The following is a 21,244-nucleotide window of genomic DNA, read 5'->3' on the forward strand; positions in this document are numbered from 1 at the left end:
GTGGGCGGGGACCCTCGGCCTCCGATTTGGAGGGCGGGGACCCTCGGCCTCCGATTTGGAGGGCGGGGACCCTCGGCCTCCGATGTGGTGGGCGGGGACCCTCGGCCTCCGATGTGGTGGGCGGGGACCCTCGGCCTCCGATGTGGTGGGCGGGGGCCGGGCCCCTCGGCCTCCGCTTTGGTGGGCGGGGCCGGGCCCCTCGGCCTCCGCTTTGGTGGGCGGGGCCGGGCCGCTCGGCCTTTGATTTGGTGGGCGGGGCTCCTCGGCCTCTGATTTGGTGGGCGGGGCCCCTCGGCCTCCGATTTGGTGTGTGCTCTGCCTGGGACCACTGTGCTCTGCCTGGGGCCCCATATGCTGCCTGGGGCCCCTGTGCTCTGCCTGGGGCCCCTGTGCTCTGCCTGGGGCCCCTGTGCTCTGCCTGGGGCCCCTGTGCTCTGCCTGGGGCCCCTGTGCTCTGCCTGGGTGTAGGACACTGGTGACGTCACTTATCTCCGGACATTAGCTCCGGACATTAGCTCCGGACAAAGCCACGGAAGTTGGCACAAATTGCAGGAAGTAGTATTCTAGGCAATTATATATTAGATATATTTTTTTAATAAATATCAGTGAAACCTTTGAGCTACGTTCACATGGGTCGAGTTGAGCATGAATTTTGGAGACAATGAGGGAAAAATAGTCGGCAGTGGAAATAAGCAGCATTCCACTTCTGTTGGGCAGATTCCACCCAGAAGAGGATTAGAAGTTCAACAATTGGGATAATTTTCAGCAGTTCAATCTTCAAATCTGCGGGGTCAGCCTTTTGATTTCAAACACTGAGATGTAAATTGAACATACCCTTGTGAAAACAGACTAAAATGAATAGGTTTTGCTTATGTTCTATCAGATAAGGTGCTATTAACTTACGCCTAGTTAATGTGCTATTTCATTTACTGCTAAACATGGACAGTGCATCCAAATCTAAATTATCGCTAACGAGAGTGAAAACAAACAAATAATGTAGGAAGAATTTTATTAAAAATTAACAACCTCCTCTGTGGAAAGAAACAAGTTTTGTTTGTTTTTTACAGAAGAAAAAGGAAACTGCAAACAGAAAAAAAATAAAATAAAAAAAACAGCATTGGGTATTTAGCAAGAAAAGCATTCAAACACCATTAAGATACATTATACAATATACTATAAAGCTGTGTAATAAGATGAACCCACAACCCATCGCTAGAGGAGCCCTGGGTCCTTGCATAAGAACAAGATAGTAAGACACTCCAACTCTGAGACTACTGAAATACAGGTGCTTCTACATCTGGTAGATTGCGCACAGGATTGAGTGTGCCTTTCTACCCGACAGGATTTTCAATCTACGCAAGTATGGGATGTCTTGCAACCAAACAGAAATCATTGTAATATCAGCACATAATCGATGCAATCGTGAAATGACCACTAAACCTGTGACACAATTTGCCTTTTTGCAAAAAATAAAATAAAAATCTTACCACCAAAGTATGGTAATAGATGTATAAAAATTATCTGCACTAGACCATGGCAGAGAACCTGACTAGCATAATTTATGGGCATTACCTGAACAAAGCTTCTTGTGGATCAAATGCTTTAGCATTTTTTACTCCATGTCTGTAACCTGCAATACTTTTCCTATAAAGGCAATTAGTATGTCAGGTATTGTTGCCAAAATTTCAGGGCAGTGGCTCTTTAAAGAGAATATATTTATGGTATTCTTTTTATTGACATCAATTTAATGTTTACAACCACTGTCCTCGAATTGCAAGCTCTTACATATAAATGAACGAGTAACATTCACAAATATAAAAGAAAAAAAAAAGCAGCTGCAGAAATCAGGAAGACAATGGCTCACACTGTGCTTATAAGCAAAGGGTGCTGTATATACCAAGAAATCATGTCACTGGTAGATACAGAAGGGTTTATTGCAGTATCATGCCAATATGGCCAATGCGTAGGACGTGTCATGTAAATACGACAATGCATATATATGTATACAGCTGAGCTGGAGTAGGGCTACAATATACTAATATATAATTCATGCCTACAGAATGGTTTTTGCACATGGCTGAGAGAACAGGATAAGAACAGCACTTTAACAGGGCGTATACCATAAAGGTAGTTCATATAGAGCAATGTGTAATGAAAGAATGTGAACAGTGTCTCCTGGGCAGCCGTGATCAGGGACTGGTAATATCCTGTATATTAGTAAGTGGGAACATTACATAGTACAACGTATAGAACAAAATTAAACAATATATTAGGCGTATTTTCTCCTTTGTTAATACACAGTCACACCAATTTTCTACAGTAAACATGTTGCAAATTTTGATGCATGCCATGTCTGCAACACACACACACACACACACACACACACACACACACACACACACACACACACACACACACACACACACACACACACATATATATACATTTATATATATATATATACACATATACATACACACACATGCATACATATATCTCCATATTTTTCTCTTTGTAAGACGCTCCGGATTATAAGACGCAACCCAAATTTTGAGGAGAAAAATAGGAGAAAAAAAATTAAAAATTTGGTGATGATTCTTATAATCCATGCGTCTGATTGCTTACAGGGGGTTGTGGCTGCGGTGGATCAGGGTCCCACGGTCGCTGCTGGAGGAGGCAGGAGTGGAGCGTTGCTGCAGGCTGGGATGAGGGGGTGTGCAGGTGTCCTGTGCTGCAGGGGGGCTCCTGTGCTGCAAGTGTGTCTCTGGTGCTGCGGGGGGCTCTGCCAACATTTTTTGAAAGGCCAGAGCCCCCCGGCAGTTCGTCCATGCTTTCCTGTGTGGTGGACTTCGGGAAAATGGCCGTCGGGAGACACCGCGTGCGCAGATGGAGATCTTGGGACCAAGATCTCGAGAGATGAGATCTCAGCGCTGAAATCTCATCTCCCGAACATTCCAGCGGCCATTTTTCCGGAGTCCGTCGCACAGGAAAGCATGGACGAACTGCCGGGGGGCTCTGGCCTTTCACAAAATGTCAGCAGAGCTCCCCGCAGCACCGGAGACTCCAGCATCACCCTGGGCAGCAGCGGACAACCGCTGCAGCGGCGGCGGGCACCCCCTCATCCCAGCCTGTAACGGTAAGCGGTATATCCGCTTAGTAAGACGCACCCCCATTTCCCACCCAAATTTGGGGGAAATAAAGTGCGTCTTACAAAGCGAAAAATACGGTATATATCCCTAAGTGTTGCAGACCTGGCATGCATCAAAATATATATATATATATATATATATATATATATATATATATATATATATATATATATATATATATATATATATATATATATATATATATATATATATATATATATACACACACCTTTTCCACCACTTGTGCTATGTTTTTTTTTCTCAGTAAAGTGTGGGTGACACTTGGTTGGAAGGAGTGCGGCCATGTACATCCTGGTATATACAGTGGGTACAGAAAGTACTCACACCCCTTTACATTTTTCACTCTGTTTCATTGCAGCCATTTGGTAAATTCAAAAAAGTTCATTTTTTTCTCATTAATGTACACGCTGCGCCCCATCTTGACTGAAAAGAAAAAAAACAGAAATGTAGTATTTTTTGCAAATTTATTAAAAAAAGAAAAACTGAAATATCACATGGTCATAAGTATTCAGCCCCTTTGCTCAGTATTGAGTAGAAGCACCTTTTGAGCTAGTACAGCCATGAGTCTTCTTGGGAATGGTGCAACAAGTTTGGGGATCCAGTTCCGTCAGGTTGGATGGTGATCGTTGGTGGACAGCCAATTTCAGGTCTCTCCAGAGATGCTCAACTGGGTTTAAAGGTCAGGGCTCTGGCTGGACCAGTCAAGAATGGTCACAGAGTTGTTCTAAAACCACTCCTTTGTTATTTTAGTTGTGTGCTTAGGGTCATAGTCTTGTTGGAAGGTGAACCTTTGGCCAAGTCTGAGGTCCAGAGCACTCTGGAAGAGGTTTTCATCCAGGATATCTCTGTACTTGGCCGCATTCATGTTTCCTTCAATGGCAACCAGTCATCCTGTCCCTGCAGCTGAAAAACACCCCCATAGCATGATGCTGCCACCACCATGTTTCACTGTTGGGATTGTATTGGGCAAGTGATGAGCAGTGCCTGGTTTTCTCCACACATACCACTCAGAATTATCACCAAAAAGGTCTATCTTCGTCTCATCAGACCAGAGATTCTTATTTCTCATAGCCTGGGAGTCCTTCATGTGTTTTTAGCAAACTCTATGAGGGCTTTCATATGTCTTGCACTGAGAAGAGGCTTCCATCCGGCCACTGCCATAAAGGCCCGACTGGTGGAGGGCTGCAGTGATAGTTGACTTTGTGGAACTTTCTCCCATCTCCCTACTGTATCTCTGGAGCTCAACCACAGTGATCGTGGGGTTCTTGTTTATCTCGCTCACCAAGGTTCTTATCTCATCAATGCTCAGTTTGACTGGATGGCCAGGTCTTGGAAGACTTCTGGTGGTCCCAAACTTCTTCCATTTAACGATTATGGAGGCCACTGTGCTCTTAGGAACCTTGAGTACTGCAGAAATTCTGTTGTAACCTTGGCCAGATCTGTGCCTTGCCACAATTCTGTCTCTGAGCTCCTTGGCCAGTTCCTTTGACCTCATGATTCTCATTTGGTCTGACATGCACTGTGAGCTGTGAGGTCTTATATAGACAGGTATGTGCCTTTCCAAATCAAGTCCTATCAGTTTAATTAAACACAGCTGGACTCCAATGAAGGAGTAGAACCATCTCAAGGAGGATCACAAGGAAATGGACATCATGTGACTTAAATACGAGTGTCTGAGCAAAGGATCTGAATACTTATGACCATGTGATATTTCAGTTTTTCTTTTTTAATACATTTGCAAAAATTACTACATTTCTGTTTTCTTTTCAGTCAAGATGGGGCGCAGAGTGTACATTAATTAAAAAAAAATGAACTTTTTTGAATTTACCAAATGGCTGCAATGAAACAGTGCAAAATGTAAAGAGGTACGAATACTTTCGTACCCACTGTATATACAATAATTTACAGCAGAAAGTGGCGTAAATTATAGTGTACACCTAGATTTTATTAGAAGCATTTAATTAAGAGGTGTAATAAATTAAGTGCATCTAACACCAGACGTCTGTTTATTAAAACTGGTGTAAAATAATAGCAGTCTAAAAAAAAAATTCCAAGAGATCCAGTCCTGCATACTGTCAGAAAATTTCAGCTAGCAATGATGAGCTTCACAAAATTTCTTATTGTCCCCACGCTCAACGCAATACAAAAAAGAAAATAGGGCTCTGGTTAGACAGATTTAGGCTAAGGGATACCCAGCTTCATGTGACAGCAAAACATCCGTGTGACTTGCAGTAGTGCAACTATTTTATAGATGTGATTTTGCTGTAAAGAAAAATAAATGGCCAAATTGCATGTGTCTTGCTATATAGTCTATGGTAAATGAGTTCCACTAATCTATAGTAAGTATATGCAACGTCGCAGTGTCGCGATTTCAGTGTCATCCTATAGTCCTAGCCCAAGTGTCTAAGCTGGGGCAGTTGCCAAATACGATTTGACAGGATAATTTAGGAAACCTTCTTTAATGCACGCACAAGCTAGCTGAAATGACTTACCTAGGGCATTTGAGAAAGTTTCCACAGCTCAAGCAAGAAGTTAGTTAGAAAAAAATAAAAATAATAATAAATCACAAAAACACATACGAAAGTACACACAATAGCACAGCTTTACATATGAAATATGACTAGTACAAAAATGCTTTTTCAACACAGATTTTATGTGCATTTGGGAGGGATGCGTAGGTTGCTCTTTTTTTTTAAACATTTTTTTGTTACATCACCAATAACATCATATAGCATATAAGGACAAGATGTAAAAAAAAAAAATCTCACAGAATGAACGGAGGAAAAAAAAAATGACTGCCATGGAACTTACTTTAAGAAAAACCTCACTGTGAGGTATCGTATTAGCGACAAGGCTAGGCTGACCATGCTCATGATAAAGAATGACAACAGAAGTTCATTATCAATAGGAAAGAAGGAAGAAAAAACTTTTTGACAGAAGAATTAATTTTTAGCAATGTTTTTGGATAACAGAACATTTTAAATACCGTATATGTTCACCTTTGAACAAAATATTACCACATATGTTTTTTTTTTCTAGCTTATATGGCAGCATTAATTCCACAGTGCATTGCTGACATCATTTATGACATTCTTTCAATATGCTATTAAAGAGGTTTCTTCACCTCTGGGGACAAATTATCATTACTTTTTTTAATTTAAATGTGTGTAATCGAGACTAAAAATATTTATAGTGAGTCCACTATGACAGTCTGACTGGAGGTTTGTAACTCTTATTTCTGAGCTTCTCAGCTAAATTATGACCACACCGAAGTTGAATTTACAGGGAAATAAAGCCTGCAAAATGACGAATGGTGCCAATTTTTTAGTGAAACAATTTTTAAAAAATGAATGGGCTCCGAAAGCATGCATTTAAGAAAAAAAAGAAAAGAAAAATTGCGCCCCAAGAAGGTGGACATAGGAAACACTTAACAAAAAAAATCTCTGGAGTTCATCCCTATGGGAGTGCTCCAAGTGAAGAAAAAACAAAAATCTATTGTTTATGTTATAATTATTTTGCTGGTTTAACGTTCCTTTACTGAAATGCAATGAATGCATTCTCACCTTTTTTTTTGCCAATGTCAGATAACAATATTGGTCTGACTCATAGTGTCCGTAAGTAAACATCAGAAAAATAAGCTGTCTGCAGACATGAACAACATAAGATCGATTGGAGACTTTAGCTACTGAAAAGACTGCAAATGAATGGCGGGCTATAATAAAATATGTAAATTAAAAATCAAGAGAGAACAAGCAATAAACATTATCACTCATCATATATACTGTATACGTGGGAATTATGTTCAAAGGTGAAGCAATGCTTTAAGGATGTGCTGTGCCATGAAAACTAATTTAATGTTTGTCATAGTACATGATTATTTAACAAGTCATAATAGATGATTATTTAGGAAACGGAAGTTTCTAGAGACCTTCTTTTACTTGGTGTCATTCATTCAGATGTTGTCATGGGCAGCAATCATGCAAAAAAAAAAAAAAAAAAAAAAAAAAAAAAAAACCTCTGTATCCTGCTGAGGAAAGTTACTTGCTCCGAGAACTTAATCCCAAGAGAGGATAGAGAATGACAAACTTATCAATAAAGGAGGTTGTATCTCCCACATCCCAAGCAAATGCCTAAGAAAGGAAACCTAAGACGCAGCTACACAGGTAGCCTACTTAATGCAGAGGAGACTACCCAAAAAACTATTAGTTGCAGGTTTTACTCTATTAACAATTCTATATTCTGACAGAGGGTGGCAAGTACATGAAATAACAAATAGGCAATCCTATAGGTAATCAGTGCACTATAATCCTGAGCATTACACTGCCTAGCAGCTGAAAATGAAGCTTTTTGCAACTTCTAACCCTACATTTTAGTTCCATAGTTTCTATACCGAGTCATCGCTAGATCATTAGACACCAAAGCACACCGTTATCATCTACAATGATGCACATCTTATTTGTTTTGACTCTTCCTGACAACCAAAATTTGCCTTGGAATACATTACAATAAAAAGATATGACATACGGTGAAAATAGAAACACCATCAATCCTGCTGGGCTGTATATCACATGCAGATGCAAGACGGGATTAAATGATGGCATAAGTGAATCCTTACTGAGTGCTATGTATGTGAAAGAATAGATATCGCGTTGCCCAAATATGCAGCTCTCGTGCCAAGTGACTTATGTTGGTAAATCTGCATAACTGCCACCAGGGGGCGGTGTCCTCACACGTGGCCGCTACAGGAATTGTACAAGTGAGAAATAAATTGCTGATAAAACAAATAACAAAAAGAGGGATTTTTGGTTCTTACCGTAAAATCTCTTTCTTGGAGCCTTCATTGGGGGACACAGGTAACCATGGTGTATGCTGCTGTCACTAGGAGACTGACACTATGCAAATAAATAAGAAGTAGCTCCTCCCCGGCAGTATACACCCTCCGACAGGCACCAGGCAACTCAGTTGGTGCAAAAGCAGTAGTAGGAACAGGTAATACAAAACTCAACCTATGTACCAACCCAAAACAACGGCATGTTAGCCAAAACGGTACAACTTCAAAGGAGGGTGCTGTGTCCCCCAATGAAGGCTCCAAGAAAGAGATTTTACGGTAAGAACCAAAAATCCCTCTTTCTTTCTCGCTTCATTGGGGGACACAGGTAACCATGGGACGTCCAAAAGCAGTCCCTAGGGCGGGTATTCTGCAGAAAAAAGAGGAGTTAGGTCGGCCGGTGAGAAACCGCCGCCTGCAGTATCCTCCTACCCAGGCTCACGTCCGCAGAAGCCCGAGTATGCACCTTGTAGAATTTGACAAATGTGAATGGATGACCACGTTGCGGCCTGCGAGGCCGAAGCTTGGTGACGAACTGCCCAGGAAGCTCCCACAGCCCGGGTAGAGTGAGCCTTCACCCCCGAAGGGAGCTGTTTGTCTTGGACACGGTATGCCTCCAGAACCGCCAAACGGATCCAACAAGCAATTGTGGACTTGGAGGCGGGGAGTCCCTTTCGACGCCCATCCGAGACGACGAACAGAGGATCGGCCTGACGAAAAGAGGCAGTTCTGGTGAGGTAAATCCGGATAGCCCTGACCACATCCAACTTGTGAAGAGATTTCTCCAAGGGATGAACCGGGGAAGGGCAAAAGGAAGTGAGGACAATGTCCTCATTGATGTGAAAAGATGAGACTACCTTCGGTAAGAAGGAAGGAACTGGAAGAAGAACCACTTTGTCCTGATGCAGGACTAGAAAGGGGGAACGACAGGATAATGCCGCCAGCTCTGACACCCTTCTAATGGAGGTGATGGCGACCAAAAAGGCTACCTTCCAGGATAGAAGTGAGAAGGAAACGTCTTGAAGCGGTTCAAAGGGCGCACGCTGGAGGGCGTCTAAGACGAGGTTGAGATCCCAAGGCTCGACAGGAGAACGGTAAGGGGGAGCTATATGAGCGACCCCCTGGATGAAGGTCCTCACCTGAGGCAGGGAGGCCACGTCTCTTTGAAAAAGAATGGATAGAGCGGAGATCTGACCCTTTAAGGTGCTAAGGGAAAGACCCGAATCTAGACCCGTTTGAAGGAAGCTGAGAAGGGAAGGAAGGGAAAAGGTCATAGGAAACAGATTGTTGTACTGACAGCACCGGAAAAAGGCCTTTCAACATCTGTGGTAAACACGCGAGGAAGCCGGTTTTCTCGCTCGTATCATAGTCTGGATGACGCTATGAGAAAGACCCGCATTCTTCAGGACCGCGGCCTCAACGGCCATACCGTTAAATTCAGAGACCGAGAATTCGGGTGGAAGAGGGGCCCCTGCGAAAGAAGGTCCGGAAGATCCGGAAGCCTCCACGGAACGTCCGATAGCATGTTCACCAGTTCCGCATACCAGGCCCTGCGAGGCCAATCTGGAGCTACCAAGAGTACGGGGACCCCTTCTGACTTGTTCTTCTTTACGACCCTTGGGATCAAGGGGAGAGGCGGGAACAGATAGGGCATCTGGAACTGGGCCCACGAGATCACGAGGGCGTCGACTCCGACGGCCATCGGATCCAGAGATCTGGAGACGTACTGGGGAACCTTGTGGTTTGCCAAGGAGTCTATCAAGTCGACGTCTGGAACGCCCCACCGTTGGCAAATCTGGCTGAAGATTGCGGGAAGAAGAGACCACTCGCCCGCCACGATGCCCTGGCGACTTAGAAAGTCGGCTTCCCAATTGTCCACCCCTGGGATGTGGATGGCTGACAGAGAGGGAAAGTGACCCTCCGCCCAACTTCTTGCCACTTCCGCCATGACTTGACTGCTGCGAGTCCTTCCCTGATAGTTTATATATGCCACGGCTGTGGCGTTGTCCGACTGAATGCGGACCAGCTTTCCCGAGAGGAGGGACTCCCAGCGGATGAGGGCTAGGAAGATGGCTCTGATTTCTAAGAGATTGATAGGGAGGCACTCCTCCTGAGCAGTCCAGCGGCCCTGGGCTGTGAGATGGAGAAAGACCGCTCCCCAACCCTGGAGACTGGCGTCGGTGGTGATCACCTGCCAGCGGGGAGGGAGAAATTACCTCCCGCGCCGAATGGAGGACAGCGTCCACCAAGAGAGAGACTGCTTCACCTTGGAAGAGAGGGGAAACGGACGGTCCAGGGAGAGGGGGTTCCTGTCCCAGGCAGACAGAAGGGCCAGCTGGTGAAACTGAGCATAGGGAACCGCTTCCATAGAAGCGACCATCTTCCCCAGAACCCTCATGGTGAGACGGAGGGACAGAGGGTTCGGACCCTTTAGCGCTCTGACACCCCGACGAAGAGAAAAACTTCTCCTTGGGGAGGAAGACCTGAGCCCGAAAGGTGTCGAATTCCATGCCTAGGAACTCCAGACGCTGGACTGGAATCAAGGAAGACTTCTGGTAGTTGATTATCCAGCCAAGGCGAACCAGAGCTGGAGGCTCTGGCTACAATCCCGACGGGATGAGCCCTTGATCAAGAGGTCATCGAGGTATGGGATTACCAAAATCCCTTTTGAGCGCAGAATGGCCATGACAGCTGCCATGACCTTAGTAAAGGCCCTGGGAGCCGACGCTAGCCCGAAAGGGAGGGCCGTGAACTGGTAATGGTGCTCTTGGATCGCGAACCGGAGGAACCTCTGATGCTGTAAGCAAATCGGAACGTGAAGGTACACATCCCAAATGTCCACGGAGCACAGAAACTCTCCCGGTTCCATGGAAGCGATCACCGAGCGCAGAGATTCCATTCTGAAGTGCCGAATCCGTAGATGGCGGTTCAATCGCTTGAGATCCAAAATCGGATGGAGAGAGCCGTCCTTTTTTGGAACCACGAACAGATTTGAGTAAAAACCCGAAAACGTCTCGCGAAAAGGCACCGGCACTACGACTCCCGAGGCAAGGAGCGAATCGACGGCCTGGAGAAGCCCTGGGAGATGAGAGGGCTGTTTGGGAGGACGAGAGAGGAGGAAACGACTTCCTGGGGGCAAAGAAAATTCTATTTTGTAGCCTGACGTGACAATCTCCCTGACCCAGGCGTCGTCGACTACTGAAAGCCAAACCTCTGAGAACAGAAGAATGCGGCCTCCCACCCTGGAAGGATTTCCAGGTGGGGGCGACCCATCATTTATTAGAAAACCTGTGGCTCCGAGATCCAGAAGGTTTTGAGGGGTGACTCTTAGCTCTCCAGCGCGGCAGAGGCCTGAAAGAAAGTTTTCTTCGGTCCCCTTGTGAGGAGGAACGGTCCTGATTGGGGTTTCCTGAGGAGGTAAAGGACCGAAAGGGACGAAAGGACTGGGGGCCCCTTCGGCTTGGACTGGGGTAAGGAGGTACTCTTACCACCCGAGGTGTCCGAGATCATTTGATCCAGCTGCGTGCCGAAGAGTCTGGAACCCTGGAAGGGCAGACCAGTGAGAGATTTCTTAGAGGCGGGGTCAGCGTTCCACGCCTTTAGCCAGAGAATCCGGCGAATGGCCACAATGTGGCGAATGGCCACAAACAATATATTGTATGTTTTATCAGATAGTGGGCGGCTGAATGGTGATTGGTGCCCTGCGTGGCACACACACTATTTAAAGCCGGTCATGAGCATTGTATGTTATGCTTGATAAAGGCCCTTTGGGCCGAAACGTTGCTGTTTTATGGCTGAATAAACTACTATTTTTATACTACACACCTGGATGGAGCGCTGTTCTTCTATTGCCTGAAACTTATATGGTCCTGGATGGTTCCCTGGACTCGGACGGGCGCCCCAGTTAGTGAGTGCTGTCAGCCCTCTATTTATTTCAAGGTCCTTTTTCTGTCTCTTTTGTCCGGTCTGCCTCTGTGAGGGTCTTGGACAGGTGCGAGCGAATCGCCGTGTGAGGCGTTCGTGGCACTGGTGGCATTAGAGAGAAGCGAGATACGTTCAAGTGCCTGGACCAGGGACTGAGACACCTTAGTCAGGTCAGACACTGATTGAGACATTGCAACAGTCCACTCCGTTGCACTCATCCCGGGACCTAGGAGCTTCCAGGGGAGCTGACATGGTGGGAGGAACGCAGGACGGGCAGCAAAGGGAAGGCTGACCTGAGGTCCACTTTTTCTTGCAGAGAGCGCAGGCGTAATGGATGGCCGTAGTGGCAAAGGCCGGAGCGGGGTCGGACATAGGTGGATATTACCTTGTCCAGGAGAGGAGAAATACTGCCGGGAGTAGTAGAGCCCGAGAGAGCAGTAGCCCTGATTCTGTGTCCCACGTGGTGAGCAGACGCTGACAGGATGCAGGAAGAGGCAGAAAGAGCGCGGAGACAGCGCGACGCTGTGGGCGTGCACAAGCGCTGAAGCTGAACTCCCGGCCGCAATAATGCCAGCCGCCACAAGAGGGTGCGTGAGCGCCGAATGAAGGAAAGAAAGCCGGGAGAGAAAGAAAAAAAAATGGCGGGCGCGCACGCCCGCAGGTTTGAATAAAAGGGAGGGAAATGCCAGCGTGATCCGCGGCAATTGCGTATCCCAGCCCCTGAAATTGCAGCCCCTTTCCTTAGAACGCCCCCTGCAGGAGATCCTTGAAGAGGGTATAAGACATCCAGCCGGTAAGATAAGGGAGATAGCTTGCCGGGGGGCGGGGAGCGTACTGTTGCTTGAAGGCTCCCCACCTGGTGATGAGGACGCATCAGGGTCCCTAGAAGAGTAGAGGGTCCTGGAAGAAGTCCTCCTTCCCGCGCCGGCGCAGAAGACGGCGTCGACCCCTAACCAGGGGGAGATGGTCACTGGAAGTGACTGCCGTCTTTCTCTCAGCCCTCTCCGAGGAGAGGGATGAGGAGGGGTAACAGGCAGGACTGGCCACCGAGGAAAGGTCACCCTGAACACCCAAATGGGTGACAGGGGACAAAGTCCTGCCCAGCGGGTCCGAGAGGGTGCGATGTGGGTGATACCACACTGCTCTCTCTGTCGCTCAAAGTGGGGAAAACAGGGTGAGAAAACTGCACCCTGTTACCCTGAAGAGAGTATCTGAAAAAGAAAGGGAAAATGATTAATACACACAACAAACCCCTGTAAAAGAAATGCGGATCTGGGGTTAGATCCAGGTCCGCCTCCTACAGACACTAAGCAAAAACTGAGTTGCCTGGTGCCTGTCGCAGGGTGTATACTGCCGGGGAGGAGCTACTTCTTCTTTATTTGCATAGTGTCAGCCTCCTAGTGACAGCAGCATACACCATGTTTACCTGTGTCCCCCAATGAAGCGAGAAAGAAACAAAAATACCCCTGCGTATCAAACCAACATAATTGTGTATCTGGAAACTAAAATGCTGCAACTACTACTGCACTGGTGGATCAACGTCCAAAAAGAGTTGAAAGCTGGCTGTATCACATACTATTAAGCACACAGCAGGATGATCTTCCAAGTTCTTTAGCAATCACCTCTCTTTCTATAAATACTCACATACAGGGTAAGCCAGTGTACACACTATTGTGCTAGGAGAAGTACAGCGTTTGCTGAAAGTGTCATAGGGGTAAGACAGGACTTGAGGTTTCAAAGTCATGGTCCATGCGAGGAAGGTGTTGGGTCACTTAGAGAGATTTGACGCTCGTCACGGAAAGGTATGGTTGAGGTCCACAGCAGACGGCACAGGTGTGGAATGAATAGCGATGAAGTAATAAATATTAACTGACCACTGTAAAAGATTCACCCTGTATTAATTGAGACATCTGCTCTGTGCAGGAGTGGAAGAAATATGAGAAGGTTACCAACAGCAGCATGCAGACCACTACTTGGTACTTTTTTTTTTTTTTTTTGGTGGCACAAAATGGTGCCAACTATAAGATTAAAAAATAAAACTCAAGAAAAACAATTCCCCTGAATTATAAAAAAAATGTAAATATCTATTTATCTAAAAAAAAAAAAATAAACCAGTTAAAATTTACTGATAAAAATAGCTTCTTTTTTTTTCTTTTAAATTACCTTAACATATCCAGTATTTTAATTTTTAATATATCTGGCTCCTGTGTGCCTACGTTGCAGTGCAAATGCTATGGATACTGCCAATGGGATATAAGCAGACGTCCACTTTCCCCACAGCGTTAACTAGAAAAGCGTATAAATGGGTTGTCCCTGATCAGACATGCTTGTGGAGCTGGACATGAGAAGCCCCACAAGAATTGGTCTTTTTTTTCCTGATGCCAGTGGAATTCACCAAGTTTCTTACACACCTTACTCGCTGTAGTGCAACTTGCCTTCTAAGTGGGGTGACGTATTCCCTGCATCTACTAATTTAGCTATTTAATATCGTCCTGGCATCCTACTGTGAATCACCACCTTCTTCTGAAGAGTTGTCAGAATCATCTGCATCCACAACAATGTTATCTGTTTCATCAACAACAGTTGACTCCACCATTTCCTCGGGCACCGATTCTTCACCGTCGTCATCATCATCATCAACATCGTCATCATCATCATCTTCGTCGTCATCATCATCATTATCAGTACCTGGATAACAGGGAATAAGTACTTAACACCAGTATCATCTTACATTCATTCTGTGCAAAGAAATAATTCATGCCAATTAAAGTGGTTATACATCCTGCCATTCAAGATATTGCAACGTTGCTTCTTTCAAGCACTGTAGCCTCTTCAAAGTATTATTGCGAGAGGGTGCAGACAGACGAATCTCCACAATCTAATACTGAAGGCTTATCCAAAGGCTGCTTTCGTAAATAAACGATCCATGTACGGACCACGATGTCCGGACCAGCCTCAGGATGAGAACACAACAGCCTCATATGTGCCTCTGAAGCTACTGTATTCAGGTTAGGACACCCGTGACTGGACAAAGCACTGTAGTTCGTACAAAGATCGTGAATGTCGGATATGTGAAACTCACCTTAGTATAAGCCATTTAAGGCATCTACCAGCCCAACAAACTTTGCATCATGTGGTTGTTAATAAAAGCGCTTCCATTTACAGATATTACTATTACTATATGTCCACTACTAAACAATTGTGCCCATGTCCCGCAACCGCAAACTGATGACATTTGGTTGCAGGCGGCCTGTAAATCCCCATAATTTACTTTGCAGTCCCATGTTGAGGTTTGGACCTAAACAATCTAAAGCAAGGATGTCAACCTTTATATCTATTAAATAAGGTATAATATTTAATAACAAATGATAAAAACCTTGAATAGATACAGATAATAAAGTATGATGCCATCAAAAGTGCCTCCCTAAACAGAGTATGATACCCCCACTCGCATAGTATGATGACCATACTGTACCCACCCATCAAAGTATGGTGACCTCAACACAGTATGGATGTCCCAACTGTGATCCCCACGCAGTATAATGCCCCTACATAGTCCTCCATACAGTATAATGGCTCCAACATAGTCCCCCATCTATCTATATATATAATTGTCTAAGGGTTTTTCCGTCTGTCTGTCTGTCTGTCCTGGAAATCCCGCGTCTCTGATTGGTCGAGGCCGCCAATCAGCGACGGGCACAGTATCGACGTAGATGTCATAATGGTTGCCATGGCGACGATGATGTCATAAAGGTTGCCTCGACCAATCAGCGACGGGCACAGTCTGCCGCGAATTCTGGAATCATCATTGTCCATATACTACGGGGACATGCATATTCTAGAATACCCGATGCGTTAGAATCGGGCCACAATCTAGTCTATATATATAATTGTCTAAGGGTTTTTCCGTCTGTCTGTCTGTCTGTCTGTCTGTCTGTCCTGGAAATCCCGCGTCTGATTGGTCGAGGCCGCCAGGCCTCGACCAATCAGCGACGGGCACAGCATGGCGACGATGATGTCATAATGGAAATCCCGCGTCTCTAATTGGTCGAGGTCGCCAGGCCTCGACCAATCAGCGACGGGCACAGTATCAACGTAGATGTCATAATGGTTGCTATGGCGACGATGATGTCATAAAGGTTACCTCGACCAATCAGCGACAGGCACAGTCTGCCGCGAATCACATACTACGGGGACATGCATATTCTAGAATACCCGATGCTTTAGAATCGGGCCACAGTCTAGTCTATATATATCTATATATATAATTGTCTAAGGGTTTTTCCGTCTGTCTGTCTGTCTGTCTGTCCTGGAAATCCCGCGTCTCTGATTGGTCGAGGCCGCCAGGCCTCGACCAATCAGCAACGGGCACAGCATGGCGACGATGATGTCATAAAGGTTGCCTCGACCAATCAGCGACGGGCACAGTCTGCCGCGAATTCGCCTCGACCAATCAGCGACGGGCACAGTATCGACGTAGATGTCATAATGGTTGCCATGGCGACGATTATGTCATAAACGTTGCCTCGACCAATCAGCGACGAACTCAGTCTGCCGCGAATTCGCCTCGACCAATCAGCGACGGGCACAGTATCGACGTAGATGTCATAATGGTTGCCATGGCGACGATGATGTCATAAAGGTTGCCTCGACCAATCAGCGACGGTCACAGTCTGACGTGAATTCTGGAATCATCATTGTCCATATACTACGGGGACATGCATATTCTAGAATACCCGATGCGTTAGAATCGGGCCACATTCTAGTATATATATAATTGTCTAAGGGTTTTTCCGTCTGTCCTGGAAATCCCGCGTCTCTGATTGGTCGAGGCCGCCAGGCCTCGACCAATCAGCGACGGGCACAGCATGGCGACGATGATGTCATAATGGAAATCCCGCGTCTGATTGGTCGAGGCCGCCAGGCCTCGACCAATCAGCGACGGGCACAGTATCGACGTAGATGTCATAATGGTTGCCATGGCGACGATGATGTCATAAAGGTTGCCTCGACCAATCAGCGACGGGCACAGTCTGCCGCGAATTCTGGAATCATCATTGTCCATATACTACGGGGACATGCATATTCTAGAATACCCGATGCATTAGAATCGGGCCACAGTCTAGTACAGTATAATGGCCCTACATAGTCCTCCGTACAGTATGATGGGAGGAGCAGTTCAGGCAATATGGGCCAAATATAATCACCCTGCAGACCAGATTTGTCCCACGGGCCAGAGTTTTACATGTGAAATCTAGAGCCTCTAACATCTAATACGTTTCAACATTTACCTTCTGTGTGTTTTTCCGTATTATCAGATATTTCATGTACATCATTTTCATCATCATCGTCGTCATCTTCCTCGTTTTCATTTCCCCCTTCTTCCTCATCGTCGTTGTCGTCATCGTCAACGATAACAACACAATCATCAGTGTTGTCAGGATCGCTATTAAAAAACAATACAAACCATGGTGTTCAGAAAATATTACTGACTGAAACAATCCACTAATTTCTCATCACTTACTAACCTGTCTTCAGCTGCATGATCGTCACTTTCGCCCTCACCAATAAGATAGTACTGCAAAGGATTTGGCCATAGATCTTCTTTGATTATCTAAAATAAACACATGCAGTTGTGACAAAAGTGCTGTTAGCTCTGCCCTTCCTTCCCACACTGACTGCAGAGAGATGAAAGCTGCTAGGGGTGTTTGTAATCACATTACGCTCTACTCTATACTGTACAGGAGCTGCAGAGTGGGGGTAACGTTTTTGTTTTTTTCCCCCTATATGATGGCTCCTGCTAATGATTGGTTACCATCAAGCAGGGGAAAAAGTACACGCCACTTTGGACTCGAACTTTACAAGCTAATATCTCCACAACTGAAATGAGAAATAAAAAAAAGCTACTGTATATGTTATTCAGATATGCAGCCAATATTCCACAAAGTGAGCCATTTAAAATGCTTAAACTGGTGAAAGATCCCCTTTAGGTGGACCATGAAATAAAAATTTCTGCCCTCAAATCTATAAGTACTGTAGGATTTTGGAGTCTTTTCCTTAAGTTGTCATACAGTTTGTGCTGCAGACCTCTCCCATCCTAATTCACAGAGGGGTATTGCCGTTTGCCATGTTACAGATAAAGCAGGAGATGCAAAAATTTCTACAAGTCTACAAGCTGAAATTAAACTTGCCATGTCACACTCCTCTTTTCCATGTTGGAGCAGAGGGTGCTTTAATGACAGGACTTAAGTAATTAATAACATAAATATTGTGATTCCCTGCAAGGAAAAATTCATGAGTTGCAGCAATTCTTCTCTTAGGCTTCTTTCACACTAGCGTCGGCCCGACGTGCCGACGCGCGTTGTGAAAATAATGCCCGACGTGGGCAGCGGATGCAGTCTTATGACGCTTCCGCTGCCCCATTGTAAGGTCCGGGGAGGAGGGGGCGGAGTTTCAGCCGCGCATGCGCGGTCGAAAATGGCAGACACGACGCCCAGAAAAACGTTACATGTAACTTTTTTTGTGCCGACACTCCGCCAAAACACGACTCAACCGTCGCACGATGGTTGCGACGTGTAGCCATACGTCGCAATGTGTCGCTAATGTAAGTCTATGGGGAAAAAACGCATCCTGCAGACAACTTTGCAGGATGCGTTTTTTCTCCTAAACAACGCATTGCGATGTATTCAAAACGACGCTAGTGTGAAAGTAGCCTTACATGTTTGCTTGAGTTACGATTTTAAAAAGTTAAAAATTTCTGTTCATTAATGCATCTTTTTATTTTTTATTTCTTAGGCCTGTGGCTATCATTCTAAGAGGAGTCTGTATGAAGTCCCAACTTTTCTTTAATTTTTTTTTTATATCTTACTGTTGCAATACGGTCAGCAGCGGGGAAGCTGTGATCAGAAAACCAACTGAAAAAACTTGGTGTAGAAGTGTTTTTGCCTCTGTATGATGGGTTCTGCCCTCGCCACCACTGAATGGGAGTAGAATGAGATGCGAGGCGGCCTGAAACAAATTGGAAAATGGTATTTACGAGCAGTTCATTACACAGAAAATGACATATTTCCACGTTAATTTACCAGTAGTATGGAATGGGCAGTTTTGATAAAAGTTTTGCTTGGCTATGGCTTTGTTGTGACACGATGATTTGGTTTTTGCAAGACAGTCTTAAAGCAATAATAGTAAAACAAAGAAAAAAACATCCTAGTATTAGATTGTCAGAAAACCTATCCCGCCTAACATAATTAGCAAGACATTGCATTAGTCCAGCTAACTACAGATTGAATTACAATAATCATCAGTTTTTGCTAGGCGGTAGTGGTGTGGTGTCCTCATACAGGACTTACAATCTATGTGAACATGACTCTAGTGGGTATATTTATCACCCCACAGGTTGTAAAATCCTAACCTATTTAACACTCTATGGAGACATATCCATCCTGGAGCATGTCCGGTTGTGTATAGTGGGCTCAAGATGTAGGCTGTGTTAGGCCAGGTTCACACTGCGTTATTGGCGTCCGTTAGACGGACTACGTTACACCGCGGCATAACGCGGTGTAACGTAGTCCTTAACGGCCGCCATTAATTCCTATGTTGGACGCATCGCTAGCGCATGCCCACAATGGGCGTGTGCTAGCTTTGTGCCGTCATTGAGTGACGGACCCTGGGACGCGGGCTGCAGCGTTTCCGGGTCCGTCATTGCTAGCGCAGATAGAGCTAGCAGATGCTCTATCTGCGCTAGCGCGATGACAAATTGGCACTTGCGTTAAGAGCAGCCCGTTAACGCATGTGTTGAACGGGCTGCTGTTAACGCAATGTGAACCCAGCCTTACACAGCGGAAAACTGCCTCTAAGAGCAGCAACGTAAATGCAGTTGTCAAAGACAACAGCCTTTAAGCCGGCCGATCCTGCCGGGCTTCCATCCATAACGCCCAATGACCTTTGCTACATTATTGTAGGGTGCCAATGGGTTGTTGGAGAAGGCCCCTTTTATGACTTATAAAATATGTTTTGACAGAATATTACAGCAATTGAAAAGAAAAATCAAAAGTGGAATCATCCATTTTTTGTTAGTGAAATGTATACGAAAATATAATATTACTTCACCCATTTGATGAGAGTTCCTGCACCTCCCCCCAACAAAAGTGATCAAAACGTCGTACGTCCCCCAATATGGTACCATTAAAAACTACAGCTCAGCTCACAAAAAAAAAAAAACATCATACAGCATCACAGATTGAAAAAAAAAAAAAAAAGTGTTATGGTTTTTGAAAAACAGCAACATAATCTGATTTTTTTTTTTCATTTCCAAAAGTTCAGATGTTTTTTAAGTCACTAAAATAGTTTGTTTTTGTTTTTTTTAAAAAAAGAAGATCCGAAGAATCAAACTAACAGGCAATTTTAACCAGAAAATGAACGCCATAGACACACAACCCAAAAAAACAAATGTGAAACTGTGGGATTTTTTTTTCACTTGGAAATGTTTTCACTTTTTTTTTTTTTTTTTTTTTTTTAGAAAAGTGAATGATGCCATTCTAAATGACAGCTTGTCCACCAAATAAAGAAACAAACAATCATATGGCTATACTGATGGAAAGACAAAAAATACTATTGGGATTTTGAAATAGTATAGGAAAATATCACAACACAGTGATAGATACTGTTTTGTGTGTGTTTTTATTATACGTATATACTATTTTTTGAATACTGTGTATTGGTATTGCAAACAGAAAATAATCAGGTAGGTGCACTGCATCATTGTGGTTCTTTGGAGCTGATAACAGAATGAGTTATTTTTTTTTTAGTTTTACCACTGAAAATATAAATAAAGCAAATGTTTTTCAGGAAGAAATGTAGTCATCGTTAAAGACAAAACAAATATCCATTAAGAAATATAATTTATAAGCTCATTGTTCAGTAAACATACAAGGGTTCAGGAATACACCACATTCTGTACAACTAAAGATCACAGAAAAAGCAGTTAAACACCCACAAAGAGACAAAAGGTTACCCCACCCCAAGAATGGACCTCTCCCTTTCATTAAGAGCTCTAAAAATATTTGTGCATAATTTCATATTGTCTCTCTAAATAGTAAATGCAGTATTTAGCTGCATTCCAAAGAACTGGCCAGATCAATGACATGGAGGCTAAGAACTCACAAACATTAAAAGGTCATAAACATCATTAAAAGTAGATATGTCTGCCATGACCCCCACTATTTTTGAAAATGGAGCTCTGAAATGTCTAGCAGGAACGGAGCAGTAGGATCACCAGATTCTAATGTTGTACTTGGGCCCCTTCAGTAGTCTCATAGAGCAT

General features: G+C 44.6%; 1 protein-coding gene across 1 annotated transcript in view; it reads right to left on the reverse strand.

Moving 5' to 3' along the window:
- The window catches only part of LOC143805059 (semaphorin-3F-like), a 196,618-nt gene that overhangs the window by 157,283 nt on the left and 18,091 nt on the right, over window positions 1-21,244 (reverse strand). The window contains exons 5-8 of the mRNA XM_077283859.1: window positions 18,791-18,930; window positions 17,451-17,536; window positions 17,214-17,368; window positions 14,440-14,610 (exon numbers count right to left, since the gene is read on the reverse strand). Coding sequence (XP_077139974.1) covers window positions 14,440-14,610; window positions 17,214-17,368; window positions 17,451-17,466 — 342 coding nt within the window. The 5' untranslated portion in view covers window positions 17,467-17,536; window positions 18,791-18,930. The remainder of the gene's footprint in view (window positions 1-14,439; window positions 14,611-17,213; window positions 17,369-17,450; window positions 17,537-18,790; window positions 18,931-21,244) is intronic.

This window comes from Ranitomeya variabilis, chromosome 2 (genome assembly GCF_051348905.1).
Source record: "Ranitomeya variabilis isolate aRanVar5 chromosome 2, aRanVar5.hap1, whole genome shotgun sequence".
Classification (NCBI taxonomy): domain Eukaryota; kingdom Metazoa; phylum Chordata; class Amphibia; order Anura; family Dendrobatidae; genus Ranitomeya; species Ranitomeya variabilis.